This window comes from Suncus etruscus, chromosome 1 (genome assembly GCF_024139225.1).
Source record: "Suncus etruscus isolate mSunEtr1 chromosome 1, mSunEtr1.pri.cur, whole genome shotgun sequence".
Classification (NCBI taxonomy): domain Eukaryota; kingdom Metazoa; phylum Chordata; class Mammalia; order Eulipotyphla; family Soricidae; genus Suncus; species Suncus etruscus.
Window position 1 is genome coordinate 22,078,424 of NC_064848.1, and position 14,912 is coordinate 22,093,335.

At 35.7% G+C, this 14,912-nt stretch overlaps 1 protein-coding gene across 1 annotated transcript in view; it reads right to left on the minus strand.

Annotated features, from left to right (window-relative positions):
* Positions 1 to 14,912, minus strand: part of HERC1 (HECT and RLD domain containing E3 ubiquitin protein ligase family member 1) — a 223,057-nt gene that overhangs the window by 107,238 nt on the left and 100,907 nt on the right. The window contains exons 23-26 of the mRNA XM_049783985.1: positions 14,497 to 14,668; positions 10,969 to 11,281; positions 10,473 to 10,593; positions 6,940 to 6,991 (exon numbers count right to left, since the gene is read on the minus strand). Of these exons, the coding sequence (XP_049639942.1) occupies positions 6,940 to 6,991; positions 10,473 to 10,593; positions 10,969 to 11,281; positions 14,497 to 14,668 (658 nt within the window). The remainder of the gene's footprint in view (positions 1 to 6,939; positions 6,992 to 10,472; positions 10,594 to 10,968; positions 11,282 to 14,496; positions 14,669 to 14,912) is intronic.

Here is a 14,912-nt window from a genome sequence, read left to right on the forward strand (position 1 = left end):
TAATTCTGTAACTTTATGAGAGATGGTGCTGTAATACCCCAGTGTTAATGAACCCACAAATCATTTATTCATGGATATTTCAATGGCCAATCTATACAATGTCCTAATTTGAAGAATCTACAAATACCAATTTTCCTTAAAAGATTGCAAAAGTAATGTCTGGAATGGGAGGCCAACTGAAAAATAAAATCTCTACAAATTAAAAAAGAAATCAGCAGACTCTTCTATTCTGAGACAGATGGCAATTTGTTATATTTTTGGTGGATTTGGATGTATTGCCACATCTCCAAACCTTAGAAGCAATTCTTGGCTCAACACCTAAGTGACCATGACAATGCTTGTGCTGGAACCCAGCTATCCTGAGTGCAAAGTATGCATAATGCCTTTCAAGACATCTTGAAAGTCTTGGGTCTCTAGATAGTAAGTACTTGAGGTTTTTTTTTTTTTTTTTGGTTTTTGGGCCACACCCGTTTGATGCTCAGGGGTTACTCCTGGCTATGTGCTCAGAAATCGCCCCTGGCTTGGGGGGACCATATGGGACGCCGGGGGATCGAACCGCGGTCCTTCCTTGGCTAGCGCTTGCAAGGCAGACACCTTACCTCCAGCGCCACCTACCCGGCCCCGTACTTGAGGTTTTTTACATGTCATATGAACTATTCTCAACTCAACTCTGCTGTTGTGTTGTTGTTATGTTATGTTATGTTATGTTATGTTATGTTATGTTATGTTATGTTATGTTATGTTATGTTATGTTATGTTATGTTATGTTATGTTATGTTATGTTATGTTATGTTATACTACACAAAAATATGTCAGTGTAGCAGAGTCTTAAATGGGGTAGCAGGTTAGAGCCGGAGAGATAGTAAAGTGGTAGGGCCTTTGCCTTGCAAGCGGCCCACCTATGACCAATGGTGGTTTGAGTTCTGGCATCCCATACGGTCCCCGAGGCTGCCAGGGGCGATTTCTGAGCGCAGAGCCAGGAGTAACTCCTGAGCGTCACTGGGTGTAACCCAAAAACAAAAATAAACAAACAAACACAAATGTGCATGCCTCCTTGGGGCCAGAGCTGTGATTTCTGAGCACATAGCCAGGAGTAACCCCTGAGCATCAAACAGGTGTGGCCCAAAAAACAAAAACAACAACAACAATAAATAATAAAAAATAAATAAAAAGGGCAACAGGTCCAGTTTAGACCACTACCGATAGCTGCGACCCATAGTGTAAAGGATACAAATTACTATTGTTTAACATAAACTCTGAATAAATTATTTTTTAAAAAGAAGACAAAAAAAGGAAAAAAACTATAAGTATTAGGATGACTGTGAGCAAAGTGTTACTTTGAAAAACAAAATTTAATATAGTATGAAAATGAGATAAACAAACTTCAATTCTTTAAAACAGTTAACAGCCTAATAGTTTTGTTTTTGTTTTTATTATTTTGTTTGGATATAAAAATGATATAACTGAGGGGTGGAGTAATAGCACAGTGGAAGGGCATTTGCCTTGCATGTGGACAACCTGGGACAGACCCAGATTCGATCCCCAGCATCCCATATGGTCTCCCGAGCCTTCCAGGAGTGACTTCTGAATGCAGAGCCAGGGGTAACTCCTGAGCACTGCCGGGTATGGCCCAAAAACAAACAAAAAGGAAAAAAGAAAAAAAAAGAAAAAAGAAATAAAAGATATATCTGAAAAGCTATCAATTGTTCCCATAGAGTTATTGTAATCAACCCCAAATCTTGCATAGTATTATTTGAGTTATCTACTATGTAAGGAAAATTTAAGGCCCAAAAGAAATGTTTGGGATTGTTTACTTGTCCTTATCACAACCTCAGTTCTCAAATGGAATTTTTAAAATGAACATGGCAGAACTGCAATACATACTTTATAAATCATAAAATATGGAGGCAAGTTAAAAGGGAACAAAATTTAAACATGCCATCATGTACTTGCTTGAAGCTCTTCTTTTTTCTGGGGCTCAACTGGCCAAAAAGGAGTAAATACACTACCATATGAAAATCAGAAGACAAAAGGAGAAGTTTGATACAGGAGACAACATTTACATTTGTGCTTCTTTATATAAAATCATTTGAAGTGCACAAAGTAAAACAGAATTTCACTGTACATGCTATTACCATGAAAGACACTTTCATGTTCCCATACATACCATATTTAAAGACCTAAGGAAGTAAAAAACCAATTGCACAAAATTATAACTAAAAAGATTCTTGATACTGCTACTTAAATGGTTGTTTTTGTATAGATACCATTTGTTCCTCTATCAGCTGCCGTTTAAATATAAAACTAAATATTTGGAAAAAATATCTCTAAATATCTCTACATATTCTATTTTATACAAGTAAAACAAATCTTTTAAATATTTACCAAAGAAACAAAATCCCAATGTATTTGGAAGATTTTTTTAACAGTTTTGACAAACTAGTATGAGAATTAAAGAGCTTATATCAAATGGCTGTTATATACAAAAATGTTTAAGGATTTACACTAATGTTCAGTACATATACAAAACAGTTTGTAATCTTATAAGAATAGAAATTCATATTTATAAATATACCATAAGTACATCATATATTTATCTATTTATAAACATATCATAAATAGATATATCATCTTTATGATGCCCCAATATAGTAGGCAGAAATATGCCTCATATATCTCTTTTTTAAGGTGATTCATAAATTTATGAAATCAGGATTTTAATATCTCTAAAAACTTATACAACTGGCTGAGCAATTATTTGTTCATTCTGCTCTACTCCTTGATAGCATATTTACTTTCTTGGACCAAGAGATTGATCAATTATGAGACTTTAACTGGAATGAGAGGAGTAGTAACAGGTAAAGCCTAAAAGCATGAACTATAGTATGTCCAATGCTAAATACCAAACTAGTAAGCAATAGGGACTTCAGGTCCACTTAGGAAAACTTCTTTAGAGGCATAATAAAAACAGTTTATACAATTACTAACTATAATTATTATAATCATTTAGTGCCATAAGAAGTCCATAAACATTAATATCTCTACCAAATTTCTGTTACCAGGCTTTTAAAAACTTGAAATCCAAATAAAGGTAAAAGGTCTATGAGGGGGAAATGTTTGAAAAAAAAAATTTTTTTTTTTTGTTTTTTGGGTCACACCCGGCTGTGCTCAGGGCTTACTCCCGGCTCTATGCTCAGAAATTGCTCCTGGCAGGCTCAGGGGACCATATGGGATGCCAGGATTCGAACCACTGTCCTTGAACATGCAAGGCAAATGCTCTACCTCCATTCTATTTTTATTTAAGCACCATAATTACAAGCATGATTCTAGTTGGGTTTCAGTCATAAAAAGAACACCCTCCCTTCACCAGTGTTTCTTTGCATGACAATAATATTTTTTGATAAACAAATATTTTCTATTTTCTTTAAATATTTTTAATATTACCTTAATGTATTTCCCTTCTTTATAAAAATAAACATTACATAGTTTGGGATGACATTAGGTTGCATAAGAGATTACTCCTTGGGGCTGGAGTGGTGGTGCAGCAGTAGGGCGTTTGCTTGCACATGGCTGGCCTAGGATAAAATGTGGTTCAATCCCCAGCATCACATATGGTCCCCCAAGCCAGGAATAATTTCTGAGCACATAGCCGGGAGTAGACCCTGAGCGTCACTGGGTGTGGCCCAAAAACCAAAAAAAAAAAAGGGACACTCCTGGTCTGTGGTCAGGAGTCTCTCCTAATACTTGAGGGATTATGTGGTACTGAGGATTGGAACAAGGGTTAGTTGTGTGCAAGGTATGTACCTAAATTCACTGTAATTATCTCTCTGGCCTTAAATTTTTCTTATCGTTTCTGTTTAGAATAATATAGTTACAATAGTTTTTATGGTTACAATAATTATATTATAATCATACACTAGATGTCTTTCAATGCTGATTTATTTTAAAGAAGAAAATCCACTATAACAAAAATAATAAGTGAACACTTCACTTAGTTTACAAGCTGTAGGATAAGACTGAAAATAACTATTTTTATTGCTCTTCCTAAAATAATTATACATTCCAGTCACTAGTCTCTAGGAATAAAGCCATGCAATTTTTCTTTAGTCCTATTAAATTCTAATTGTCAACAGAAGAAATTTTTACTACATTAAATGGTATCATGAAAATTAAAAACTTGTAACATTAATTTTCTTTCTATTATAACTTCCTAAAAGGGGGATTTAGAAAGAAAATTTATACCACAAAGTCATTTATTTTCTAGTTTTCAGCCAAAAAAAAAAAAAAAGCTAATTTGAAACAATTTAATAAGTTTGGTTCATTTTGAAATAAAATTTGGATTAGATGATTAATTCACTTATATCTACTCAGATCTAATAATATAGACAATCCACATCAAATTATAGGATAATTAAAATTTTCTAAGAGAGCAAATCTAAGAAAGTAAGTATAAGATGGTATATTAATTCCTTCTATGTAATTTATATTCTAATTCCAGGTTATTATTTCTGTTTGTTTTGGGCCACATCTGGTGGTGCTCAGAGTTTCACTTCTGGTTCAGTGCTCAGAAATCACTGCTGGCAGGCTTGAGGGTGCAATATGGGATGCCAGGGATTGAACTCAGGTCAGCTGCATGCAAGGTAAATGTCCTACCCACTATGCTATTGTTCGGACCCTAAGAGTTATTCTTAATTCAGAAATAAAGATGCTACATCATATGTTGACACAATTAACAAATAAATCTATAATTTATATTCATGTAAATATGATAAAGATTTGAAAGAAATGAATGGAAGCCAATGGACTATTATACAACTAATATGTAAGCAACTGTAAAAAACATGTCTGACCCTTTAAGATACTTAGTACGTATGGAGCCATTTATCCACAGCATTAAACGATATACGTTCATTTATTCAACGGAAAACTTATCAACAACATTCACCTAAGTTAGTTAAAATTCAGGAAACAAGTATGTCCCCAGTTTTTATTTTGTTTAGTTTGGTCCATACTAAGCCATGCTCAGGGTTTACACCTAGCTCTACATTCAGTTACCACTCAACAATGTTTGTGAGATCACCTGCGGTGCTGGGAATCGAACCTGAGTCAACTGCACGCAATGCAATGCAGATAATGACTTATCTTCTATATTATCTCTGCAGCTACTGTTCAAAATTTTAATTTGCTTCCTTAAAATCAAGTTATTAAGACACACTACAAATTGTGGCACATGAACTGCCCATTTTCAAAGAATCAGAAAATAATAAAACATATCACACACTACATTGTACTTAATTAATATCACTTAATTTGATACTTATATTTTTCTTTAAATCTCAATAGCTTTGATAAAACTGTAGTTTCAAAAAAACATTTCAATGAAGAAAACATCAGTTTTAATCTCAATTTTTCCTAGTATTTCAGAAAAATCATTTGTATTTTACTTTAAAAAATAAAATATTGCCATAGTATAGTTAAGAGATGTCTGAAGTCTAAATCTAGAGATGACGGAAGTCTTCCTTCTTTGTAAATTATAAATACAAAATGAAAACATTTTTTGTATGATTCTTCCTCTCATCTCTCAGTTCTCAGTTTCCTCATTTCTGATTTTTCCAAAGAGGGGAAAACTGAAATCTAGCTAATAAAGATTTATTGTATCAAGTCCAAAAAATACACTACATGGAAACATTTTTTCTAATCATTAGAAAACTGCTGATGGTAGCAATTTTTAAATGGAAATTTTTAACACCTCAAATGTTTAACCATGGCACATAAACCATGGATTATAATATTTCAAAAGTTTTTCAATATCCTTGAACTTATCAACAACTGCTAGTCTTTTCAACTATTTGGAAAACAATTGGTACATATGGTCAAACGTTAAATATTCCCTATGTGGGGCTAGAGAGATAGCACAGCAGCGTTTGCCTTGCAAGCAGCCGATCCAGGACCTAAGGTGCTTGGTTCGAATCCCGGTGTCCCATATGGTCCCCTGTGCCTGCCAGCCAGGAATAACCCCTGAGCACCACCGGGAGCGGCCCAAAAACCAAAAAAAAAAAAAAAATTCATATGCTAGAGGTTCTAATAAACAAACGGAACTCTTGGTAACACTCCAAAATTACTCCTCACTTTTGTTTGTTTTGTTTTATTATGTTTTAGGGCCACACCCAGCAGCACTCAAGGGTTACTCCTGGTTCTGTGCTGAGAAATCACTTCTGGCAGGCAGGCACTGGGAACCATATGGGATGCCGGAATTCAAATCACCATCGGTCCTGGGTCGGTCGCTTGCAAGGCAATTGCTCTACTGCTGTGCTATCTCTCCAGCCCCATACACTTCACATTTTTAAGAAGAATACTAGGTCATCTCATAAGTTTTATTTTAAGGGGTAGCAAGGAAAAACACCTAGAATTTTTCAACTTCAAAATATGTATATATGTATACATAAGTGATGAATGATGTAAAGAGTCCTCCAAGTCATATGTTTAAACTATACCAACTAGAAATAAGCTAAAATATAGCAAATTCTACACATACTATACAATAACTATACATCACTACTCTGGGATTCCAAAGAACTTTTATTTTTGGTGTGCTAGGGGTTAAACAACTGCTTAGCACTTGTCCGAAGCAAGTACTTTATCAATGAGCTACAACCCAAGCAAAGCATATACTTTTTAAAAGTCAAGCACAGGATATATTAGAAATATTTAGAATATATATATATATAAATATAATAAATAGAACTTATTATTAATTCTTAAAAGTCCCCAGATTTTAAGAGAATATATATTTTAAAGAAGACAATCTTTCTTCTCTCTCTGATAAATGTGTCTAGTAATTTTGCATTAATATTTCAGTGACAATCAGATCTTCAGATCTAATTACAACAGATATAAAAATATAATGACTTTATCAGATATTTACTATTTAACACTTACCTCTCTTTCTATGGGATGATGATAAATCCAAATCAACATTTCGCCTTCCACTCTATTAAAAAGTTAAAATAGACAATGAAATTTAGTTGTAAAAAGCTTTAATAGTGTATTAGTATATAAAATACATTATGAGTCCAAAAAACATTTTCAGAGGCCATTTAAATATAGCTAATGTGGGGGGGTGGAGTGGACAGGGGATAATCATGAAGCTGTGAAATACTAAAATACAAAGTTGAAGTGTATATTAATTATACTAAAACAAAAGTCATTGTCACCTTTCCTGAATTACAATAACCTGTTTTTGATCTTTCACAGTATGATCCTAGTAATACCTTACTGATGTTTGGGTCTCTGCTGATGCCATAGTCCTATTTCACACAATCAACCCTTCCTTCACCTCTACCCCCATTTTTCCAAAACTACTAACTGGCCTGTAGAGATGCTCAGATGGGGGCCCGGAGAGATAGCACAGCGGCGTTTGCCTTGCAAGCAGCCAATCCAGGACCAAAGGTGGTTGGTTCAAATCCCGGTGTCCCATATGGTCCCCCCTGCCTGCCAGGAGCTATTTCTGAGCAGACAGTCAGGAGTAACCCCTGAGCACCACTGGGTGTGGCCCAAAAACAAAAAAATAAAAATAAAAAAGAGATGCTCAGATGGAAAAAACCAAATTCTCACAAATGAAAAAACAACCTAGTCCTAAGCTCTCTGACAGAACCTTAAAGTATTTTTATTAGCTATTACATAAAGAATTACCAAATTGATGAAACTGCAGTGTTTAATGAGTGAAAGGTTTCAGAAAAAAAAGTTTATTTCAAGTGACTAGATGGTTTATTGAAGAAAAATGCAATGTAGAAAACTCTCTACCTACAAATATATAGCCAGCCATGTACAAACCATAGAGACTTTATGTTTAGACTACAATTTCAGTTGTGTTCTATCACATAACTAAAAAAAAATGGTGCTAATATTAAAAGCTGCAGAAATCACCAAAGGATAAAATCTAACTCTTCTACTTCCTTCACTCCCTTCATTCTCCACTCTCTCTTATAAGGATTTTATTTCCTTTCTCACTTCTCTTAGTTCTGATTCATTTATATAACTTATCCTTTTATAAAGTATCTGCTTTTATACACTAAAAAAATCATCCATAAAAATAAAGTACAGATCTAGAATGCATGGTAGGGCCTGGAGATATAGCATGGAGGTAGAGCATTTGCCTTGCATGCAGAAGGACGGTGGTTCAAATCCCAGCATCCCATATGGTCCCCAGAGCCTGCCAGGAGTGATTTCAGATCATAGAGCTAGGAGTAACCCCTGAGCACTGCTGGGTGTGACCCAAAAACCAAAAACCAAAAAAAAAAAAAAAAAAATGAAATAAAATAGAGTGCATAGTAAGTGCAACAACTGTTAATAATCAAACTTAGATTTTATTGACGACTTTTTTTCTGAAAAAAGATTAAAATGAAGATTTTTTTCAACATAAAACTGGTAATTATAAATTATTTTAAGTATTTCTCTCACTAGCAATTATGAATAAACCAAGTCCTATTAGATATCATGCGCAGAAACAAATTAAATAACTTCGTAAAGAAGAGTATTTCAGAGAGATAGCATGGAGGTGGGGTGTTTGCCTTGCATGCTGAAGGACGATAGTTCGAATCCCAGCATCCTATATGGTTCCCTGAGCCTGACAGGAACAATTTCTGGGCATAGAGCCAGGAGTAGCCCCTGAGTGCTGCCGGGTGTGACCCAAAAACCAAAAACTAAAAAAAAGAAGAGTATTTCAGTCATTCAAGAAGAAAAACTCAATCTGTCGCCACTGTTCATACTTTATATAAGACTTTTCAAAACCAAAGGCTCAGCCCAGGCCTCCCTTTATTTGCAAAATAATATGATATCTCTTGTTTTTGACTTTTTCAAAACTTTATGACACTCTTTTCAATTTTTTAAAATAAGAGGGCCCGGAGAGATAGCACAGCGGCGTTTGCCTTGCAAGCAGCCGATCCAGGACCAAAGGTGGTTGGTTCGAATCCCGGTGTCCCATATGGTCCCCCGTGCCTGCCAGGAGCTATTTCTGAGCAGACAGCCAGGAGTAACCCCTGAGCACTGCCAGGTGTGGCCCAAAAACCAAAAAAAAAAAAAGAAAAGATGATCAGGCAATAATGTTTTTCATCATATTTACCTGATTGGAGGGAGGTTAGGCCATATTTTACTGTGCTCAGGACTTAATTCCTGGTTTTGCACTCAAGGATTATTCCTGGTACTGACTGGAGGAGCATATGGGGCATCAGGGATCAAATCCATATAAGATATTTTGGTTTGGGGGCCACATTCCAATATTTAAGGGTCTAATCTTGACCCTTGGGGGTGTGTACGAGCCCCTGGTAGTGCCGGGGGGAATATGCCTTGATAGAAATCAAACCCAAATCTTTTCAAACATATTTTTATATTCATTACCACCAAGTCAAACAATATAAAAACTTCACAAATAAAAATGAAGCTTATAGAGAGATCACCTGAGTTTCTATTGAACCTGTCATGTGACATGACCAAATTCTCACAGTTCTTCAGCAAAATCAGGGGCCAGAAGCCTAGTCTGACACACTGCCATAAACACAATAAATACAGACAAAATACTATGGTACAGAATGGTGAAATAACACATATAGGTTCACATATAAAGCAGAAAAATATCAAAATGAAAACCTACCATAACTTCAAGTAAAAAGCAATTCAAATAAAAATATCCTTCATAGTTTTCTCTCTGTAATCTTATCTGCCTTAACTTATAGCTTGCCTTTCTACTTCTATTATAAATCATTATCCCACCTGTAGATTTTTTTCCCTTACAAGTCTGTCACCCCTTTCTATGTGTTTCTGATAGTAACTGAGAGCAACAAACCAACTTGGAGTAAAGGAGATATAGAGATACTTGTAGTTTAAATATATTATTCTATTCCTGGGGTTGAACAAATAGTACAGCTAATAGATTTGCCTTGCACATGGTTGACCTGGGTTCAACCCCTAGCATCCCATATGGTCCCTGAAGCCCTACCAGAAGTGATCACTGTGCACAGAATAAAGAGACTGTAAGGGGATTGAGCACAGATTGTGGGGAATGAGGGAATAAGGAAAAATAGACTAAATGACAAACACATTTCCAATCTAGGTGTTTGTATTAGTACTTACTATAGCAACAACTGATAAGGAAGAAGGGAGAGGAACATATATATATTTAGACAGGTTAAGATGACCCATGAAGGTGATATATCCAACAAGGATCAGACTTTGGAATTTAAGGTCTAGGAAGAAATCAGAGCTAAAGACAGAAATCTGAGCATCATTAACATAGAGGTAGCAAATATGCACTACAGCTATATTTTTTACTTAAAAAATTTATATAAATTATATATAACATGTATGTATTATATTGTGTATTACATTTACTTTCATATATATGCTTACTATAAACTAAGTCTTATGTTCTTATACATTGACAGAACTCCTGTTTTACTGAATCTGAATTTACTTACCAGTACGTAACTCTCTTCATCTGATTCAGGCTGAGACAGATCAGATTCACTCCTTGATTTGATAAGTTTATAATTTGGACTTGCATGGACTAGCCGGCTCTCTGCAGTAAGACTTTCACTCCTGCCTCATGTGCACAAAGAAAAGATTTTTTGATTTGGGAATGTTAGTGAATATGAAAGTGAATGAAACTAGTAGCATAGAGCTCATTTGCAGAGTGAGGAGGAATTGTTTCTTCTGTCCAGGGGAGATACTGACTTTTGTTTCAACACTAAAATTCTCAATTAATATCAAAACAATCTGTTATGCCACTAAACTACTGATATATAAATAATTTTATGCCTTTCAAATATTACATTTATGTAAGAAAAATTGTGCTTTCTCATTAATCAGACAATTCTGTTCATTTCAGAAGAATATTGTAACTGAGAATAAACCATTGCAGTGCAAGTTAGGTAAAGGAGGAGAGTAATGGGCTAAGTGTCCAATCAGTCCCACCTGGTCATGAGTCCACCCCCTTCAGAGGTGCTTGTCGAAGGCTGCTGTGATTGGCCTTCTTCCCTTCGCTTGTGCAGCTCATCAATCACAGGACTTACTCCTAATATTAAAAGGGCACACCGATGGATCACGGAATTGCAGGCAGCGGTGTAGACATCCTGACCTTCAGGAAGGTCTGTGCTGACCCTTCGCTCTTGCTGAGACTGAGGAAGTGGATCATCAACTCGAGCCCCAGACCCTGCCCCACTGTTCATTCTATCTCGATCCCGGCTACGTGCTACTTCACGGGCTGAGAGGAAACACTGAAAGATTTCTGTAACATGCAACACAAGAACAAGGTCTTAACACATGGGGAGAGAAGAGCAAAGAAAATAACAATAAAAATAGTCAAAAAAATTTGAATCCAAAACTTACTGAAAAGGGAAAAATTTATTTTTAGACTTTAAGTACAGTAAAGATACATTTACTTCTCAAACATTATTAAACTTTCATAGAAATTACAATTAAAATACACATAGAATTATAGAATTTCATTTGTTCTATATCTACTCTTATTAATAAGTTAGGTCACTGATATTTAAGAGATATCACTTTTTTTTTTTTTTGGTTTTTTAGCCACACCTGTTTGATGCTCAGGGGTTACTCCTGGCTAAGCACTCAGATATTGCCCCTGGCTTGGGGGGACCATATGGGACGCCGGGGGATCGAACTATGGTCCGCAGTCCTTCCTTGGCTAGCGCTTGCAAGGCAGACACCTTACCTCTAGCGCCACCTCGCCGACCCCAAGAGATATCACTTAAGTAATATTTAAGTGATATCAGACTAACAACATCAATAATATTTGGGTACTTTTTAGAAATACAAAATAATGTGCCCTGAACAAGACTTGTTGCATCAGAAATACTTCACTCTGTGTTTCTCTGATTGATTCTGAAGTTCACAACAGTGTGAAAAAGTAGGTCAGCTAAAATAACTATTTCAGAAGTTTTAATGACTCTGGTTGAGAAATGAGAATTATAAAAAGAAAAATTTAAAGTGACATTAGTTACGACAAAAAACTCCCGTCTTTAGACCCTTCCAAATTCCATATAAATCCTAATCTACAGGTTATAATATCTTAAACATTAAGTAATTACAACTGCTGAAAAAATTTGGTGAAAGAGAACAATTATAGTAAGTGTTTAATATGCTTATAGAATTGAGGATATCACAAGAGATCTCCATTTGATGCCAGCCCTTAGCCCTTCACAATTACAATGGTAAAAAGCAAGGATTGTGGAAGAAGGACAAAAAAGAAAGAGGAAGCATAAGTTCAAAAAAGTTCTCAAGTAGGAGCCAGAGAGATAGGACAGCGGTAGGGCATTGGCCTTGCATACGACCAATGCAGGACAGATTCTAGTTCGATTCCTGGCATCCCATATGATCTCCCGTGCCTGCCAGGAGCGATTTCTAAGCACAGAGCCAGGAGTAACCCCTGAGCCGAGTGTGACTCAAACACCAAAAAAAAAAAAAAAAAAAAAAAAGAAGAAGAAGAAGAAGAAGAAGAAGTAGTTCTCAAATAATATACATTTCACAAAAAGAATTAATATTTTGCTAAAATTTGGAGTGAAGAGTAGAAGCAGAAAGCCAATAAACTTTTAAATAATAACTTTATTTTATAAAATTATTGTGGTGATTTCATTATGCTGTTAAAAGTTTTTTATTTATATAAAAAATCAAAAGAAACAAATTCAGGGCACAGAGCTAGAAATTATGAAATGTAATTAGGAGAGTGTTCTGGGTAGACCTGGACCCAATTCTTGCAGCTATGAATTACTGTAACCAAGATATAAATTCTTCTTCCTTAAACCTAACTTTGCCCATTTTCATAATGCGCTTAATCCACCTCAAGTGATTATTGTATTTGATGCAATGTACAGCATATAATAGGCACTAAAAAATAGTCACTATGACTGCATTGCTTTTTTTACTATAATTGATGGTTATAATTTTCTATTCTTTATTATGCTGACTTTTCCCATTTGGTCTTTGTGCTCAAAAATTTCTGAACCTAAGTTTTAAGTTCAGCCACAGCAGTATCGGTGCATGCTGTAAAAATACAATTCTCCCTCCCTCCCCATCTCCAAACACCTTTTACTCAGATGAGCTTTTTTTCTCTTAAAAACTATCTTCTTTGAGTCACTTCAAAATCATTTTTGAAGTTAAAAAATAAAAAAAATACTGGCAATAAAATTAGTATTAGAATGTAAATGAATATGTGAATATAAATATACAAATAAAAATAAATATGCAAATATAAATGAATAAAATGAATATACAAACATTCCTAGTAACAAATGCAGAATAGGCATATATAAAAAAATATACTTTAAATAACCAATTTCCTCAAAAAATGGACAATAATTTCAAACACTTTACAATCACTCTAAACTTCATAATAATTATATCTTAAATTATCTGAGATTCGAGCATATAGTTCAGCAGAAGAGCACATACTTCATGTATATGTGTGTGTGTGTGTGTGTGTGTGTGTGTGTGTGTGTGTGTATATAGATAAATAAAGATACAGATATAGATGTAGATATAAAGTGAGGGCCCAGTCAAACACACTATATCAACTATATGAAGCTATGGAATATTCAAACACAAAAAGTTTTGTTCATCATCTTAATTCCAAAAATTGATTTCTTTCTTTTTTTTTTTTTTTGTCAATTTTATCAGATGATGTGTAGGACCATGAGTTTTTTGTTTTGCTTTTTGGTTTTTTGTTTTGTGTTGTTTTGGTTTTTGGTTTTTCGGGCCACTCCCATTTGATGCTCAGGGGTTACTCCTGGCTAAGCACTCAGAAATTGCCCCTGGCTTGGGGGGACCATGTGGGAGGCCGGGGGATCGGACCGTGGTCCTTCCTTAGCTAGCACTTGCAAGGCAGACACCTTACCTCTAGCGCCACCTCGCGGCCCCCCAAAATTAATTTCATCTCAGAAGACAATTCTGAACAATTTTATCTACTGATTTCTATCATTTCCTTCACAAAACTAAGCAGAATAAGCATTATTTCCAAAGGCTTGCTTCCAGAGCTTTCCATGCCCATGTGGAATCAAATCTACTGGAATCTGAGCACAGCTAGAAAGCAGAAAAATTAACTTATTATCCACTAAGATCACCAGCAGAGTATCAGATCCTACTGGCAGAAAATCTTTTGCCTTATCCCTTCTAGTCAGTTCTCCAACTCCACCCCAAAACAAAGTCGGTGCATCTGTGGCTATGAGTATATGCATATGTGGAGTGAATATGCATATATATGAGTTTGCATTTTTGGGTGTGTGTCTGTCAGTGTTTCAGTGTGTAAATGTGAGTGTGTCATGTTATATGACTCTGTTAGTGTGTGTGGGTGTGTGTCTGTAAGTGAATATGAACGTGTTGGCTACCAGGTGTGTGTGTACCTGAGAGTGTTTGTATATCCATCCTATGTAGATGTGTGTCCGTGTCTGTGTATGAATGTGTGTGTGTAGTAAGAAGAGGACTCACTGCCAGCTGTCATCACTTCATGCTCCCGTTCTTCCTCATCATCCTCTGGCTCTGGGTGTCCCTCTTCCCGGTCTCGCTCAGCCTGCTCCTCCATTTCAGCTTCTTCATCAATGGTTCGAGTGAATGAATGCTCCTGAGGGTCAACATCTGCAGAGTCCTGGTTTTCTGAGATCTTAAAAAAAATGATAAAAGTTATGCTCAGTGTAATTTAAAACAAAAATTTTTTTATTTTTTTGGTTTTTGGGCCACACCCAGCAGCACTTAGGAGTTACTCCTGGCTCCACACTGATCAGCAATCGCTCCTGGCAGGCTCAGGGGACCATACAGGATGCCAGGGATCAAACCCAGGGTCATCCCGGGTTCGCCGTGTGCAGAGCAAAAGCCCTACCACTGTGCTATCATTCCAGCCTCATTTC